The 19,436-nt window shown below is 36.2% G+C and overlaps 1 protein-coding gene across 1 annotated transcript; it reads right to left on the bottom strand.

Annotated features, from left to right (window-relative positions):
• Window positions 1–1,003: 1,003 nt before the first annotated feature.
• LOC124970780 (olfactory receptor 14K1-like) lies at window positions 1,004–5,027 on the bottom strand (the record flags this gene model as incomplete). Its single annotated transcript, XM_047534360.1, has 2 exons — window positions 4,114–5,027; window positions 1,004–1,031 (listed from the first exon to the last, which is right to left on the bottom strand). Coding segments are annotated over exons 1-2 (942 nt in total), but the record flags the coding sequence as incomplete, so codon positions are not given.
• Between the last annotated feature and the right edge of the window lie 14,409 nt (window positions 5,028–19,436).

Below are 19,436 nucleotides of genomic sequence, written 5' to 3'. Positions count from 1 at the left end.
TTCCAACATACCGATGGCACTTTATTCCTTAACAAGACCTTAAAACTGCAAGAAATACACCCAAGAATCAGCAAGTGGGACAGCATTAAATTAAAAACCTGCAAAGCAAAAAAAAAAAAAAAAAAAAAAGATAAAGAGCATGAAAAGGGAACCTAGAGATTGTGAAAAAAATGTTTGCAAACTACTGCTTAGACACAAATACAAAAACTTAACACCCCAAATCAAGTAACCCAATCAACTGATAGGCAAAAGAACTAAACAGACATCTCTCATAAAAAAAAAAAAAAACACAGCACAATGGCTAACAAATGTATTTTAAAAATTTGGCTTCCCTAGCACTCAGGAAAACCAAAATTACACTGGAATTTTATCTCAGTATTTTAATAATCATAAGTGCAAATAAAAATAAATGGCAGGATTTGGGAAAAAAGTTTGCTCATACACTGTTGGTGGCACCACCAAGTTATTATGACAACTCTGCAAAGCACTATGGAGATTCCTCAGAAAGTAGGCATGGAACCACCATGTGAACCACTTACCCCACTCCTAGGTATTCATCCAGAACAACAAAAATCAGCAAACTTTGATGATCCAGCAACATCAGTGTTCACAGCAGTGCAACTCATAAAACCCAAGATTTCTTTCAGTCATCTTTTTTGCCACTATAACCAAATTTGACAAGAAAAAATTAAGGAGGTGCTTTAGTCAGTTTCTTCACTGCTGTAACCAACAGACCTGACAACAATATTTTTTTATTTTATATGGGGGATTGAACCCAGGGGAGTTAAGCCAGTGGGCCACATTCCCAGCCCTTTTTTTAATTTTGGTGAAAAAGAGTCTCACTAAGTTGTTTAGGGGTGACTTTGAACTTATGATTCTCCTGCCTCAGATTCCCAAACTGCTGGGATTAAATATGTGCATCATTGAGTCTGGCAGACAGGAACAATTTTAAGGAGGAAGTGTTCATTTGGGAGCTCACAATTTCAGAGGTCTCAGTAACAGATAGCCAACTCCATTCCTTGGGGCATAAGGTGAGGCAGAACATCATGGCAGAAGTGAGTTGTAGAGGAAAGCAGCTGGAGACATGGCAGGAGAAAGAAGAGGGAGAGATTTCTCACACCATAGTAAAATATATACCCCAAAGGCATACCCCCAATGACCCACCACATCCTATCTGCCCAGCTATCTCCAAGATGGTTAAGGTTCTCATAATTCAATTATTTCACCTCTGAAACTTTTTGCATTGCCACACAAGTAAACTTTTTGGAGACATCTCATATGTAAACCATAAAAGGAAGAAAGTACATTTGACTGAGAGGTTCTGAGGTTTCAATCATGAAAGACCGTCTTCATAGCTCTGAGCTGTAAGTGAGGCAGCACTTCATGGTAGAAGTTTGTGGAGGAGGAAAGCACCTTAGGACATGACACCAGAAGGCAGAGAGAGCTGTGCTCTCCAGGGACAAAATACATACCCCAAAGGCCTGTCCCTAGTGACCCACTTTTTGCCACCACACACTTCCTGGCTGTAGTTACCAACCAGTTAATCCATTCAAGGGGATTAATGCACTGATTAGGTTAAAGCTCTCATAACCCAGTCGCTTCACCCTGAAATTTTTTGCTTTGTCTCACATATGACCTTTTGTCCATACCTCATATCTAAACCACACCATTATGGAAAGAGTCCAGGTGCTGATCAATAGATGAATCGGTTAAGAAACTGTGGCATATATTCATAATGGAGATTTACTCAGTCATAAAAAAGAATGAAGTTGTGGCACTTCCCAGTCAAATGATGGAGCTGAACACATCATGCTAAATGAGATATGCCAGACTAAGAAAATCAAGGGTTGAAACTTTTTCTCATATGCTGAAACTCAGACAAAGTGAGGGGAAAAAAGGAAGGGTTACATAGATAACACAAAGGTATAGGGAAGCTCAACAGAAAGAGGTTGAAGAGGAGGGAGGAGGGGTGAAATGCAGAATGCATTTAACAATATTCCACTATGTGTGTGCATAAATACACCCCAGTGGATTCCATCTTTATATATATCTATCAATCACAAATTTAAATATATGTAAATAAGTGGAGGATAAACCAGGAGTGTAGAAGGGCAATAGTGGTAAGCAGGTGGGGAAGAAAGGGGGGCACTAGGAATGGAAACAGAAAGATGAAAAGAATGCCAGTGTGTTATATTCTGTCACTTTTTTATACCTTTTAAAGTAAGAGTTCTGAATTTTTTTCAAGATTGTTTTGAATGCTTGAAGTCCCTTGTCACTATAAACATAAAATTTAAGGATCAGAATATAGTTTTCTTCAAAATATATTTGGAATTTTGATAGTGTTTTCACATACAGTGGTTTCCCTACTAGTCCTAGAAGGTAAGGTAGGGATATGTTATTACCCTCCAAGTGAATGCCAGAAATCACATATAATACTTAACCTCGTACGTTATGGCTTTTTCTATACATAAATGCCTAGGATAATTTTTAATTTATAAATTAGGAACAGCAAGAAGTTAATATGCCATAGTATTAGAAACAGAAAAATTATTATAAGTACTGTTAGAACATTTATTTAAATTCTGTGCATTGTTTATTTCTACAATTTTCTATTTGATGTATTCTGACTTTCATTGACTTTAAGTAACTGAACTGAGAGAAAACAAAATCATTGGTAATGTGTGATTCCTGGACAAGATATGGAAACCTGTAAATAGAGATAGTTTGTTTTTTACCTATATGATGTGAATGTTATCTATTGAAATTTATCTTTCTTGTCTAATTGTCTCCCCTAGAACTCAAAAACAAGGCAGTTTGTGGCCAGTTTAATGCTAACCTCATCTCCTTCCTTCCATGTGAAGGATTTATCTCCCAGGACTGTGCCAGACTTGGTGACATAGGTATTGTGTAAAATTGCCTTTCTCTATCTTTATAATTTTGTTTTTAATTAAAACATTTTCAGTTATTTATAAACCTTCCACATAGTAAAAATCTATTTTAATTTTTATTCTCAAATATACAAAGAATGTTATAAACAGTGATAAACTACATCTGCAAAATAATTAGCAGTTCAAAATACTAATCTTGACAAATAGAATAACAACAAGAACAACAAAAACAGGAATTAAGGAATTGGTAAGTTGAAGAAATGCAAGTAAATTCAATGTTATTATAATATTTCAAATAAATAATCTTATAATAATACAGTTAAAATAACAAAATGGAAAACACATTCATATTGTATGTTAACATTTGAAATATGGAATATAACATGAAAATGGAGATAAATGACAATTTTTGCCATTTTCTGGAAAGTTTGAGAGCAAGAATTGTGTTTGTTTCCAATCTTCATCACCAATGCTTCAGACTTAGCATTTATATCTATGCTTATGCCAGAAATTCTGATTTTAGGTTTATGGTTGTTTTACATTTTTGTAGTCATACACCATACGAGTTGCCTTAGAATTAGATATTCATTATTCTACAAGTAGAGGTCATTGTGCACTAGAATCTTGGGAGCAGTCAGGGCCACATTTCTTTGTGCGGTCTTCAGTAAAGAATGTGTCTTCTCACTTCTTCCAACCCTAGAAGTTCCCTTCATTCTGCAACATAGGACCGCTTCCAGCTTCAGTGACAGCAAGGAAAGACGATTCTCCCACAGACATGTCCTTCTCTGAGGAAAATCTTAGTCTTCAGTTTTTGTATGTTGATGTAATTGAATCCTGACCACCAACCAGGTAGAGTATTATGTTAACAGTTTCTGAGGAGCCAGCAAAGGAGAACTTTCATAGGTCATTCAGAAGCCTGATGCAGTGCCATGGATGTCCAAATTACCTGAATACAATCTAAGAAAGTTCATGCTCAAGAAAGGTCATGTTGGTTCTGAGATAATCATTAATGATTAATGGTCATGAACATATAAACCTCATTCTATTGTTTCAAAAATAAAATACATACCTATAAAAATCAAGATATTCAATTATTTACCTTATATCAAAATGAACCCACATATCATAAAAAAACTCACAAACAGCAATTCATAAAGATATGCCATTGTTCCTTCCTAGAGAATAGTTCTATTGTTTTCCCCCTTAAAACTTATAATGAGGTAGTTTCCATAAAATCTTCCACAGAGAAGTTTTGACATCTTTGTTCCTCAGGCTGTATATTATAGGGTTCAAAGATGGAGGCATCACAGAATAGAGAACAGACACCACAAAGTCCACAGGATGTGGGGATTCAGGTACTGGCTTCAAATAGGCAGTAACACCAGTCACAAAAAACGTGGTCACCACTATGAGATGAGGCATGCAGGTGGAGAAGGCTCTTGACTTCCCTTGTGATGATGGCATTCTTGTGACAGTTTTAAAAATGTACACATATGAAAATCCAATGGACACAATGCAGAAAAGTGCATATATGACTCCAATGACCACACTCACATCAATGGTGATATGCAACTTTGAACAAGAAATCTTCAGCAGAGAGGGGACATCACAGAAAAATTGTGGGAGTTTTCTGGAGCCACAGAAAGGTAGAGAGAAAGTTCCTGCACAGTATAAGACCCCAAACAAACCCCCAAGGAACCAGGAGACAGCTACCATCTGCACACAGACACCCCTGTTCATGATGATATCATAGTGCAGAGGGTGGCAGATGGCTACATAGCGGTCATAGGACATGGCTGTAAGGGTGAAAAGCTCAGCTCCAGCAAACTGAATTACCAACAGGACCTGTGAGACACATCCCAGGAAAGAGATGGTGCTTTTGTGGCACAAGGAGTTCAGAATGAAGTTTGGGACAGTGACTGAGACAAGGCAAGCATCAAGGAGGGACAAGTTCCTCAGGAAGAAGTACATGGGGGTGTGGAGACACTGGTCCACTGTGACCAGGATGATGATGAGAAGGTTCCCCACCAGTGCCACCAGGTAAATCAGCAAGAACAGGAAGCCATGTGCAACCTGGAGCTCCTTGGCCTCAGAGAATGCCATGAGGTAGAACTCCATACCCACCGTGTGATTAACCATGGACACCATACTGTGTACCTGCTGCAGGGAAAATGATAGTGGATGTCAGGTTCACATGTCAGGTTCATGCTGAGCCATTCTCTTGACAGGGATGTGTGCTCAGTTCTGTCATGTGATAACACTTGCTTTCCTAACACACACTAGGTTCAATGACCATCCCAGGGTGCCACTCCCAATATACATCATAACACAGGCTGAAAAGGCAGATCAGGGAGAGAATTGAAAAAAAATTGAGACTTTACATATCTACTAAAAAAGTTTATAAAACTTATCCTGAATCATTTCTGAATTTCTACAAAAAACTACTGGAATAAGCCCATGAACTTGTAAAGCAGCTCAGAGAAGGAGTTCTCATTGTATCATATTGAAATAATCCTATTTTGAATACTTAGTAATATTTTCATAGACAGTAAATTTTTTCCTATTTTATTATTAAAGACATTGAACAAGAGAATAAAAAAGCTTATGGCAAAAAGGAGAGATAAAAAGTGAAAGGAAATTTATAATCATGTAGGTATATCATTATAATGAAGAAATGATAATGATGATATTTGGTAAGTTAGAGGAGCACAAGGAATATGGGGAGAATGCTCACCATTATTATCCCACAGGCTGTTTTTATATGCACCCATACACAAAATCCTCTCTCTCTCTCTCTCTCTCTTAGACTGTATTTCCACTGATTTACAAAAAAAAGCACAGATAAATATAGCTATATTAAGTAGAAACAAAGGAGTACTGAGCATCACAAGGTAGAAATTTATCTTTCAATGTAAATGGGTAATTTAGGGTTTGAGAAAGAAGCAAATGTAGAAAATATTTTATGTAGTCAATAGAGAATAACTTTAATTGAATTTGAGTAAAAATAATGCATTTTGTAGTAAATTAGATATGTAGCTATAGATCTTTAGAAAATAAAGCAATTGCTTTCTACAGAAAATGATGCTTTGCTAATTATTGCCATTGGCTTCTGTCAGACTTGTCAGACTTTCTCCATCTTCTGAGTTGGAGAGGAATTAAGGCCATTTCTAGGTAAGATAGCAGAACCCTCCTACTTCCTAGATTGCAAGGATGGTCTGTTTGTGAAGTTTAGAGAATTGTTTTTGCAATTCAAACAGATTCTATCAAGGCAGTATATGACATTGACACCTCTGAGGACCCTATCAAGTTGACATTTCTGAGGGTTGGACTGTGAAATTTTGCAGTCACAATGACTGAACTGTGTGAGCCAACAAAAGCTGACCAGGCTGCAGTAGAGCTCATGGGGAGCCATAGTGCCAGTGCTGACTGCCAACCAGACACTCCTTGGTTGTGCTGTCTGGGTTATTTCCTCTCCTGGAAATAAAGCCTTAGATTTTTAAAACTCCCAAGTAATCCTCTTCTGCAAGGACCTGCTTTTCTATTACTTCTTCCAGTGGTTTATGTGCATTACGTGTTATAAAACCTAAGAAATAAGTGCACTGGAAAAGAATTAAAGGCAAATGTGGAGGGTGTTTTATAAGAGAAAGCCTTTAAAAAACAACACTAACTAACTTAGAGATTTTTCTGGTTCTCTTTGGCTCTAACTCCAGTTATAAAATAGAATTAAAATTCTGTGATTCCCAAGAAAATCGCTTTTCTAAAATAGACTTTTTGCTCCAGGTACATAAATTTTAATCAAATTCAAAAGCTAATTTCTAAGATTTGATCATTACGTATTGTATGCATGTATTGGAAGTACTGGGATATCATATTGCATCCCATAAATATGAGTTATAAAGTGCAAATCAAATTTTTCAATCTTAAAGTTAACACTTTAAAGGAAATTTAGATTTTGCCTAGATCAGCTTCTTTTTTGAAAACATACCTGGTTTTATATATAGTTCATGGAGGATGTCTCCTCCCCAATAATTTCTCTACCATCTCCTGAAGTCCCAGTGTTCAGACTTACCTGGAAAAATCAGAACATTGAAGTTTTCTCTTAAGAATGTTCAGCCATCTCTGTTGTGATGAAGAAGCTCACTATCTGATACCTTCTCTTTTCAGTGAGTCTGAAATAGTTTTCACTGTGCTGCAAACCATCCTTTGGGAAAAGAGAGAACTGAGGGAGGAGTAGAGTGCAGTTCTTACAGGTTCATGGCTGGTCCTTGTGGATACTTGTTGGCCTGGAGTGACAGCAGTGTGTAGCCTGGCTCTAAGCCCCTGGGCCTCACAGCTCACTCTGTGCTCTGCCTCTTCCTGTAGTGCATTCTGAGAAGTCCCACCACTTCCCACCTGGGACACACTCCCAAAGCAGTCAGATGGATGTATTTCCTCTCTGAAGTAGAAGCTCAAGTGTATGTTTGAAGGGGTAAAAAATTAGGTTTTAGTGATTTTTACTTCTTGTCCCTATAGTGTTTCCTCTGGTGGTCGGAAAGTTTGCAGTGGGATCTAAAATGTACCTCATAATAAGGTATGAATACAGTAGCACGAAGAATCTCATTTTTTCTTCCACTATACAAAATTCACACAAAAATGCAAGAATGATACTTATAACAATGATAGGGATTATAACTAAAATTTCATTTGTTATATTGAAAATGTAAAACAGCATAAATTCCCTGAGTTGAATTGCACAAATCTGGAATAGAATAACTTCAAAAGTTAAATGAAAAATTTAACATAAAGCTGTGAGAAGCTGAATCCTAATTCAAGTTAGAGGCAGGAAAGTAGTCTCCTGGAGAGGAAAATGCATGATAAATATTTAAGGAAGGAGTCCCTGGCTTATGTTAATGTTAGCAGCCATTATGATCCAGTTCTCAGTTTTTCTCTTCCATCATTTTCATCTGGCATGACTTCTCCCTGCAACCTATATTGGGTGTGTTACACCTACAGTGTGATAATTGAGAAAATTGTATGGTCTGAAGAATAAAAGTAGTAGGTCAGCTACTTAGGAAACAGCTTTCCTAAGTGACCAAAAAATTCTCTTCATACATAATCACATGACAGTTTTGACACTCTTTCCTTCCTGTGTGTATAGTCTTCTCTACTTGGTGAAATATTTGGTGTTTGGAGTTCTTGAGACAATTTATTACCTTTCTATTACAATTTTTCTCCTGAGCAGTTTGACTTCATGGCTGTCAACTTGTGTGGAGTAGCTAAGTTCTAAGAATTTGTCAGTCATAGGGGTTGAGACAGGAGTCAGGATTCCATAGAAATCCCTTATACTGTGGATTGTCCTCATCATCCTAAGTAATCCTTAAGGCCATGTTTGTCATCCCAAAGTTATACTATTAAGTGAAACAAGGTAGAAAATTTAACTCTCAAAACACAGAACTTACAGTTAGATACCATTAAAGGAAAGGCACAAGAAAAGGTCCAGTGAAGGAAAAAAGTTAAAAAGAGACATTTTAGGGAGATTCATGTTGTTATCTTCCACTGTTACAAGAGTTAGTCAAGAGGGAGGGAAATAGTCTTAAGATGGACATTTATAGAGAGTTTCAAATTGGTCAAACAAAATGTCAAAAAGTTATACCTTGCAGAGTGATGTGATTCATAAGTTCTTCTAATATCTTATTTCCTAACTAGATTTATCTCTTCAATGAACAGGGCAAAGAACATTTTCTATGCCCACTCAAAATGACATAGGTAACTGGGAAAATGTCCTATGAACTTTCTAATGTTTTTCCTTCCTTTTACAAATTTCTTTTTTGCAGATTTTAGTCACTTTTAGATAAGAGCTTGCTCTAGGATTCAAGTCATTCCCTTGGTTAAGAGAAGAAAATGTGTTCACTGAGTTTCTAAGAAATCCATGCCAACAAGATGTATCTGTGTCAATAGGATAAGCAGAAAGAAGTGAATTTAGAGGAGGAAAATCATGTTAACCTCTTCTGACTTTTCTAGAAAATTCACTTTTAGTTCTGTGTATCAACTTGTAAATTATATTTGACTGTTATGCCTAATTTGAAATCTTGTCAGTCTCTTTAGGATAATTCTAAAAGTGCAGTTGTCATATAAATGTTTCTGCTATAAAAACTTTTAGCTCACTACATTTTTTTTCATGTTTATTGATAGTTTTTGCTTTTGTTAAGTCAATTTTGTTCACCAGGTTACTTGGAAGTTTATTAGTGCAACCAGTACTAGCTAAATTGTGAAAGTGTAAGAATTAACTCATAAACTCATATGAGACTAGATGGGGAAAATGGAGGGTGGATATTTAGAGATGTTTAAAAAAGCAACAAGTTCAGTGAGACACAATTCACCTGAAAAAATTAGTCCACAAGCTATATATGATTCATTTCATTCATAAGAATAGTTGAACTTAATTCTTCCCATTTTATCATAAATATAGATTCAACTGTCTTTTTATATGCAGGTAAATTTACATTACTGTGTTTCTGTGCTTCATACACTTTTTGGTAAAATGACAATAAAACAATATTCAAAATTGTTAGTGTCCTCCTGCCATGGTGGGCTCTGCAGATCCCTGTTGTTCTTGTGGTTAGGTCTGAGTTCCAGGCCCAGCAGGAGCCATGCAGGTTATTGGTGTCCCAAGAGGGAAACTGTGGTTTCCCCCATGCCCTTTCTCTTAATATCATCATCCCATAGGCATGTTGTAAGTTTTCACATGAGATCCTTCTTTGTTTCCTTAACTGCTCAGGAGGAAACGAAATGCCTGCTAATGTAGAACAAACCTGGGCTCTATGACAGTAATACCCACAAAGAAAACCAAACCCTTATAGATGCAGAACAGAAATCAGTTTAAAGCCACAACTACAACACTAATGACTATGGGAAAAGTGGGCAGTAAAATATCATAGAGTAAATGAAAAAGTTAAAAATTACTAAAAACAAAATTAATAAAGACTGAAAGTGTGACATGAGAAAAAAAGGAAACTTTATTAGTGCATAATAAAGAATGAGAAAATAAGAGTAAAGCAAAAATCAATAAAAAATAGCAAAATTAAAATAATGGTAGAGTAGATAAAGGAAAACTACAAAGGAAAAGGAGTCAATTCCTCCTAGCTGAGAGGTTTGCTTGTATGCATGTCTTTCCAAGTGTGTGGTCACTGGTTCAAGAGGCCCTGAGCCTACACATATGATGGGGCGGTCAATGTCTGAGCCACAGTGAACCTTTCTTTCTGAACTGGCTTAGGCATTGCAGAAGCCACAACAACTGGACCCATGTCCAGCTCTGCAGAACTCAGTCTATGGTGTCCTGGGAAGTGTCTAGGCCAAAGTAAGGCCTTCCCACCAGCTTAACAGTGGCATATGTGGCCCTGTGATATGAACCTCTTTCAGCTCCAGAGACTTCAGTGTGTGATGCTGGGAGTGGGCTGCATATCTAAACCAAGGAATGCTCATCTCACAAGCTCAACTCCAGCACTAGGTGAACCTCACAGGATGGTTTTATACTTAGCATCAAAGACTTCATTCATTCTGTGCTCCTAGGGAGTGTGGCAAATGTCCAAACCCTGTAGTACACAGAGGTTGTCTCTTGTAAGCAGGGACAAACAAAGAAGTAAACTCGGTCCTGTAGTGGGAGGTACAGGAACTGAGGATTCTGTGACCCTCTCCCAGCACTTTCAGAACTGACTCCTCACCGTACCACCCACAGGTGGTCTCTCTTCTTGTCAAAGAGGATAGTATTACCTACCACTGTGTCCTTCACTCACCAGCACAGCCTGCACTCTGCTTCCCAAACAATTCTGCAGGCTCATGTCAATTTCCCCACCACAGTGTCTATGTAGCTTCTCCCACCTGGTCAAGATGCCTCTGTGTCCACAGGAAACCCAAAGTTCCATTGCTGCAAGTTTTCTGCTCCCCAAAGCAGTCTAGTCCTTAATGATTAAACCTCTCTCAATAGGGCTTCTGGTTGTAGAACTCTGGGAGTTTGCTAGCAGTGTATTTATTTTCTAAAGCTGGCTTGCTTTGAAGGAGAAGACAGCATGACAAATCCCCAAATTGAATGCAAAGCTTCCATGGACCATGGATTTCTCTTGCAACTAGGAATATGGTCTCAAGCTACTATTGGGACTACATACAATCTACAGTCTACATTATGCTTACGTATCTGGTTCCCCTGAAATTGTGCCTTTATAAGAGTCTGCTGAATTAACCTCTAACTACAAGACAAAAATGAAAAAGGAAAGAAAATTCCTTATGTTTATACTCTTTCATAGATAGTGAGATATAATCTTATCTATTATTCTACATTTATTCTAAGATTTAATAAGAACTCTATATACTTTGGTAATGAAAGAAACAGAAAAGTCCACATTGCAGATTATATGAAGGCTTTACTAAGGGAAAGAACTGGCACGAGTGCATGCCATATCTCAGAGGTTACATTTTACTTCTCTTTTCCCTTTCACCCTTTATTCTGTAGTGACTAGAACTCACACTGCTTAAATTAAGCACTGAAAGTCAGTGGAAGAGGCACATAAAGTTTCACTACCACTTAAGAGCTGATTTTCTTTTCATGGGATCCAATGGGCATTTGTATGTTCTTGGGCTTCCTTGTAATAACAAAAAAATCACTATTTTGTACATCTGAACTTGGTGAATTTGGCAAATTTAACATTTTAGCAAATTCAATAAGTAAATGTGTAAAAATAATTGTACATGCTCTGAAATGGCTCCAGAAACATCCATTTATAAAAGAATTTTCCATAGCTATGTACTATTAGAAGATGGTAGAAAATTTAAGAGGTGGAACCTAGGTGGAAGGATTGGAGTTGTTCCTTTGCAGAGAATGGCAAGACCTTGGTCTCTTTTTGTCTCTCTCTCTTTACTATGGGCCATGCAGTTAATGGGCTATATCACATGGTCTTACCACGATGTGCTGCTCCATTTAAGGCACTAATGCAGCGAGAGTAGCAGAGAATGGACTTTGACCTCAGAATCTGGGGGCAAAACCAGTCTTTTCTTTTTAAATTTGATTATCTCAAGTATTTTGTTACAGTAAGGGAAAGCTGACTCATTTAACAGTACAGAACCCAATGGGATGATTTATTAAAGGCATTCAAGACCAGTTTGATATTTCAATATAAATTAATCAGTCCAAATATAAACAGGCTAAAATCATGAGATCATATAACAAAAGCAGTAAAACATTTGGCAAAATAAAAAAGCATTCATGATTTTAAAAACTCTCAAAACTCTAGAAGTAAAATTTAATCACTATCATATACAAAAAAAACATAATTAAAGTTAATAAATGATATTTTCTGTCTAAGACTAAGGGAAAGCAAATAATGTCTACTTTCACCATTTCCATACATTATACCAAAAATTCTAGAAAATGCAATAAAAAAGTAAAGAAATGATATGTATGTGAGGAAAGAAAGAAAATGAAAATTTTGAAGTTATACTCCATTTTCGTTTGTGGCAAAATGCATTCTACTGTCATGTACGACTAATTAGAACAAATAAAAAATACAAGAAAAAAACCCTAAATTTTTCACGGATGAACAATTTTCAATGCATGAATTCTCAAATGATCATAAAACAACAACAACAAAAAACCCTCTTGGATAAATGAATTATAATGAGAAATTATAGCAAGTTTCAGGATTCAAGATAAATATACAAATGTCAGTTGTATTCTGATATGTCAGTAATGAAAATTAAAATTTTAAATTAGAAACATAATTTTATTAACAATATCTCCAAAAATATGTAGGTATGAATTTAACAAAAGAATTATAACACCTATTTAAATTTCCAATGGAAATATCTAAGAAAAATTTAGTAAATGGAGAAACCATAAGCATTCATGAATAGGAAGATTCAATATTGTTAAGATGTCAGTATTTTCCAACTAGATCTACATAGTCAACACAGTATCAATTAAAATGACAGGAAGTCAGTTGGTATGTTGTGTTTCATTTTCCTCCCTAAATATTCTGTAATTTCTCTTGTGAATTTTTTCTTTGCATATTTCTCATATCTTTCAAAACTTTTCACCTTAATAATTACAGTCTGTAGTGTGTGTTAATAGGTATTGGTGAGGATATGGGGGAAAAGGTACACTAATACATTACTGGTGGGACTGCAATTGGGGCAACCACTCTGGAAAGCAGTATAGAAGTTCCTCAGAAAACTTGGAATGAATCCACCTTTTGACCCAGCTATCCCACTCCTTGTCCTACACCTGAAGGATTTAAAATCAACATATTTCATTTACACAGCCACATCAATGTTTATAGCAATTCAGTTCACAATAGCTAGATTGTGGACCTAATCTACATGCCCTTCAATAGATGAATGGAGAGAGAAACTGTGATAAATATAATATCACATAATTATATATATATATAATTATGTATATATATATATATATAATACAATATTATTCAGCCATAAAGGAGAATGAAATTATGGCATTTGCAGGTAAATGGATGGAGTTGGAGAATAGCATGCTAAGTGAAATAAGCCAATCCCAGCAAACAAAGGACCAAATGTTTTCTCTGATAAATGAATGCTGATATATAATGGGGATGAGGGGATAAGGAAAGAATAGAGAAATTTTGGATTGTGTAGAGGGAAATGAGGGGAGGAGTGGGGGCATGGGGAAGGAAAGATTGTGAAATGAGATATACAGATATATATACAGGATATATATATATATATATATATATATATATATATATCCTGGATATAGCTTCCAGGATTATCCAAGATGGCCACTCTGGCTTCGAAATATGTTGACAAATGGGGCACTGCAGCTCAGGGTGTGGCCGTGGTCAGCAGGAGGTCCTGGAGGCAGGTTGCAGTTGGTTGGGCAGGGTTCCTGGAGGTCAGGTGTGTTTAGTGTGGTTGTGGGATCCTGGAGGCCGGTTGCAATCAGTCGGTCTGGGGTCCCGGTGACAGGGCGCAGTCAGTTGGTCTGGGGGTCCTGGTGGCAGGGAGCAGTCAGTCAGTGTGAGGTCCCCAGAGGAAGGGAGTGATCCGTGGGGCTGAGGGATCCTGGAGATGGAGCTCAGTCAGTCCGGCAGGGGTCCTACAGTGCCTGGCGCTTGTCTCAAAATGGCGACAGCCACATGTAATCAAACCTGCAGGTAGTGTAACAGTGTACTTCCAGGCAACAGCAGGCAGCTTGTGCTCCACTGGTGGTTGGTGATCAGTTTACTGACTGTTGTTGGACCATTGGAAGGTGAACCTCGTGCATTGGGCGATGGACAGGTGAGAGGCAGGCAAATGGTGGGTGGTAGGTGCCCGACAGTGAGCAATCAAGAAACAGATATCCTCTGCTTGAAACCGGAGTTGCGGAGTGACAAGGAACGCAGTCTCCCTCTAGTCCACCATCTTGGATCTCTCTTTTTACATTTTTTGAGACAAGAGTCTTGCTAGGTTGCTGAAGTTAGCCTTGAACTTGCATTTTTCCTGCCTCAGTTTCCTGAGCTTATGGGAATACAGGTATTAACTACCATGACCTGTGATATAAGTGATTTTTAATAAACATGTTGACACAAGCAAATTGTGTGTTTTTGCTCTGAGACTACTGGTTATTCACATGGAAAAGAGTAAATTTGCATCTGTATCACATACCATACATAAAAATAGCTCAAAGTGGATCAACTATCTGAGACAGAAATCTTAAACTCTAAGGACATAAGGAGAAAATATAAAGAAATACTTATTTCTTTGAATTTGGAAATAAGTTTTTGATATAAGCATAAGCAAAATTAAAAAAATAAGTAAATAAATAGATAATAAAAGAAAAACAAAATTATGTAGGGGAATAAAGCAAAATCATCAAAATTTAAAACAATAAAAAATAAAGCTTTTGTGTTTAGAACATCATAAAATATGAAAAAGTGTTTATTGTATAGGAAAAATAATGGTAACTCCTGTGTTATTATAATCTAATATATAGGACTCTAAAGAACATTTAAACCTTCATATGGAAAAGATACATAACCTGATTTAAAAATTAACAAATTACCTAGTATGCATTTCCATGTAATATATATATATAACTGACTCATAAGTACATACATGGAATTCACCACATCATTAATTACCAGGGACATAAAAAATAAACCCTACAAATGGATACCAACACACATCAAAATCACTTTATTCAGAATAGGAGTGATACCAAGTGTTTGTGAGAATGTGGAACAATTACATCTCCATACACTACTGGTTGGTATGTAAAGTACTATTTTTATATTAGACCATGTGAAAGGTAGTATGATATGAAAAGTAATCTGGTAATTTTTCGAACAGTTAGAAATAGAATTACTATAGGACTTCCTAATTCTACTCCTAGTTATATACCAAAAGTAAATGAAAACACATTTTTACACAAAAATCTGTACACATTTTCATAACAATAGATAATGAGCCCAGAGCAAAGGTACATTAGCTGATGGAACAATAAATAAAGCATATTGTATCCATATGGTAGAATACTGTAGGATAATATGATAACTGAAGTGTTGACATCTGCAACACTGACAGGTCTTGTAGAAGAAGCTAAGTAAAATAGACCAGCCCTGTAATACTAATAACCTTGTTTTTAAGAGTGATCTGGAGTATTCAAATCTGTGGAGATGAGAAGTGGATCAGTGTTTGTTTAAATTGGTTGTATAGGATGGAGGTTGACTGAGAATAATGAAGGATTGGGGTAATAAAGATGTAAAATCATGTCAATAATTACAACACTCTGGGAATATACTAAAAAACATTGAATTTTACACTTTAAATGGGTAATCTCTTTGGCATGGATAATACATGTCAGTAAAACTGCTATGCCCCATAGAGAAGGGGTCAGTGTCCTACTGGAGGTTTCCTTACTCTAGCTGGCATGTGACATTATGCACTTAGTGACTACTCTAGGATCCCTTGACGCTTTATAGCTACCCCTTCATCCACGTTGAGCACTGCCAGGCACGATTCCTCACAGGAAAACGTGCTACTTAGTTCTCGTGTGACTTCTGATGTCCCTGTTCAGTTCTGTGGCCTCTGAACCAGGTTGCTCACAAAGCTACATTCTCAGTTCCCAGCTGCTCACCTGGAGCAATGGAATATTACTCAGCCACGAATAAGAATATAATTATGGCATTTTCAGGCAAATAGATGAAGTTGGAGATTAACTTGCTAGGTGAGATAAGCCAATTCCCAAAAACCAAAGGTGGAATGATATCTCTGATAATCAGATGATGATATATAATGGGGGGAGGGAGGGAGGCCAAAATGGAGGAAGGATGAATTGTATAGAGGAAAAAGAGGAATGGGAGGGTTGGAGGGAAGGAAAAATAACAGAATGAGACAAACATCATTACCCAATGTACATGTATGATTACACAAATTGTGCAACTCTACTTCATGTACTACCAGAGAAACAAGTTGTAACCCATTTGTTTACAATGGAGCAAAATAAATTAATTATAAAAAAGGAGTCATTTCAAATTGTATTTATTTATTTATTTCATTTATTTTTTAAATAATTGTGATTCACTTAGCATGATATTCTTCAACTTCAACCATTAGCCTACAAATGCCATAATTTTATTTTTCTTTATGGCTGAGTAATATTCCACTGTGCATATATTTCTTTTTCCATTTGTCAATTGAAGGGCATCTACGTTGGTTCCACAATGTAGCTATTGTGAATTGAGCGGCTACGAACATTGATGTGGCTGCATCTCTGTAGTATGCTGATTTTAAGTCCTTTGGGTATAGGCGAAGTAGTGGGGTAACTGGGTCAAATGGTTGTTCCATTCCAAGTGTTTAAGGAATCTCCACACTGCTTTCCAGAGTGTCTGCACTAATTTGCAACCCCATCAACAATGTATGAGTGTATGTTTTCCCCACATCCTCGCCAACACCTATTGTTGCCTGTATTTTTATAATCACCATTCTAACTGGGATGAGATGGAATCTTAGGGGAGTTTTGATTTGCATTTCTCTTATTACTAGAGATGTTGAACATTTTTTTCATATATCTGTTGATTGTTCATAGATCTTCTGTGAAGTGTCTGCTCATTTCCTTAGCCCATTTGTTGGTCGGCTTATTTAAATTCTTGGTGTAAAGTTTTTGAGTTCTTTATAGATTTTGGAGATTAGTACTCTATCTGAAGTATGTATGGCAAAGATTTTCTCCCACTCTGTAGGCTCTCTCATCACATTGCTGATGGTTTCCTTTGCTGAGAAAAAGCTTTGTCGTTTGAATCTATCCAAATTATTGATTCCTACTTTTATTTCTTGTGCTTTGGGAGTCATGTTAAGGAAGTCTGATCCTAAATTGACATGATAAAGATTTGGACCTACATTTTCTTCTATAAGGGGCAAGTTCTCTGGTCTGATTTCAAGGTTCTTGATCCATTTTGAGTTGAGTTTTGTGCTGGGTGAGGGATAGGGGTTTAGTTATAGTCTGCCACATATGGATTTCCAGTTTCCCAGCACCATTTGTTGAAGAGGCTATCTTTTCTCCATTATATGTTTTTGGCACCTTTGTCTAGTATAAGAAAACTGTATTTTTGGGGTTTGTCTCTGTGTCCTCTATTCTGTACCATTGATCTACCTGTCTATTTTGGTGCCAATACCATGCTGTTTTTGTTACTATTGCTCTGTAGTATAGTTAAATTTCTGGTATTGTGAATCCACCTGCTTCAGTCTTCCTGCTAAGGATTGCTTTAGCTATTCTGGGTCTCTTATTTTTCCAAATGAATTTCATGATTGTTTGCTCTATTTCTGTGAGGTACATCATTGGGATTTTAATTGGAATTGCATTGAATCTGTATAGCACTTTTGGTAGTATGGCCATTTTGACAATATTAATTCTGCCTATCCAAGAACGTGGGAGATCTTTCCATCTTCTAAGGTTTTCTTCAATTTCTTTCTTTAGTGTTATATAGTTCTCATTATAGGGAACTTTCACCTCTTTTGCTAGATTGATTCCCAAAAATTTCATTTTATTTTTTTTAGGCTATTGTGAATGGAGTAGTTTTCCTAAATTCTCTTTCAGAGGATTCATCACTTATGAATAAAAATGCATTACTTTTATGAGCATTGATTTTATATCCTGCTACTTTGCTGAATTCATTTATGAGTTCTAGAAGTTTTCTGGTGGAATTTTTGGCTCCTCTAAATATGGAATCATGTCATCAACAAATAGGGATAGTTTGAGTTCTTCTTTTCCTATTCATATCCCTTTAATTTCTTTGGTATGTCTAATGGCTCTGGCTAGCGTTTCAAGGATGATGTTGAATAGAAGTGGTGAAAGAGGGCATCCCTGTCTTGTTCCAGTTTTAAGAGGGAATGCTTTCAGTTTTTCTCAATTTAGATTGATATTGGTCATGGGCTTAGCATAGATAGTCTTTACAATGTTGAGGAATGTTCCCACTATCCCTATTTTTTCTATTGTTTTGAGCATGAAGGGGTACTATGTTTTATCAAATGCTTTTTCTGCATCTATTGAAATATTTATGTGATTCTTGACTTTAAGTCTATTGAAAAGGTGAATTACATTTATTGTTTTCTGGATGTTGAACCAACGTTGCATCCCTGGAATAAAACCCACTTGATCATGGTGTACTATTTTTTTAATATATTTTGTATGTGATTTACTAAAATTTTGTTGAAAATTTTTTGCATCTATGTTCGTTAGAGATATTAGTCTGAAATTTTCTTTCCTTGATGTGTCTCTGTCTGGTTTTAGTATCAGGGTGATATTAGCTTCATAGAATGAGTTTGTAAGGGTTCCCTCCTCTTCTATTTCATGGAATACTTTGAGAAGTATTGGAATGAGCTCTTCTCTGAAGGTCTTGTAGAACTCGGTTGAGAATCCATCTGGTCCTGGTCTTTTCTTTGTTGGTAGGCTTTTGATGACTACTTCTAATTCATTGCTTTAAATTGATCTATTTAAATTGGATATGACCTCCTGATTCAGTTGGAGTGGATCATATGTCTCTAGAAACCAGTTGATGTCTTCAAGATTTTCTAGTTTGTTGGAACAGAGATTTTCAAAATAGCTTTGAATTATGTTTTGTATTTCAGTAGTTTCTGTCATGATATTTCCTTTTTCATCCCAAATTTTGGTAATTTGAGTTTTCTCTCTCCTCATTAATGTGCCTAAGGTTTTTAAATTTATTTTTTTTTCAGAGAACCACCTTTTTGTTTTGTCAATTTTTTCAATTGCTTATTTTGTTTAAATTTTATTAATTTCAGCTCTAATTTTAATTATTTCCTGTCTTCTACTACTTTTGGAGTTGATCTGTTCTTTTTCTAGGGCTTTGAGATGTAATATTAGGTCATTGATTTGTCTTTTTATTCTTTTATTCAGTGTTCTAAATGTAATGAATTTTCCTCATAGTACTGCTTTCATTGTGTCCCAAAGTTTTTATATGTTGTATCACTGTTCTTATTTACCTCTAAGAATTTTTTTATCTACTCTCTGATGTCTTCCGTTATCAACACATCATTCATTAGCATATTGTT

This window comes from Sciurus carolinensis, chromosome 18 (assembly GCF_902686445.1).
Source record: "Sciurus carolinensis chromosome 18, mSciCar1.2, whole genome shotgun sequence".
NCBI lineage: Eukaryota > Metazoa > Chordata > Mammalia > Rodentia > Sciuridae > Sciurus > Sciurus carolinensis.
Note: the sequence above shows the minus strand (reverse complement) of the source record. Positions and strands in the feature narration are given on the sequence as shown.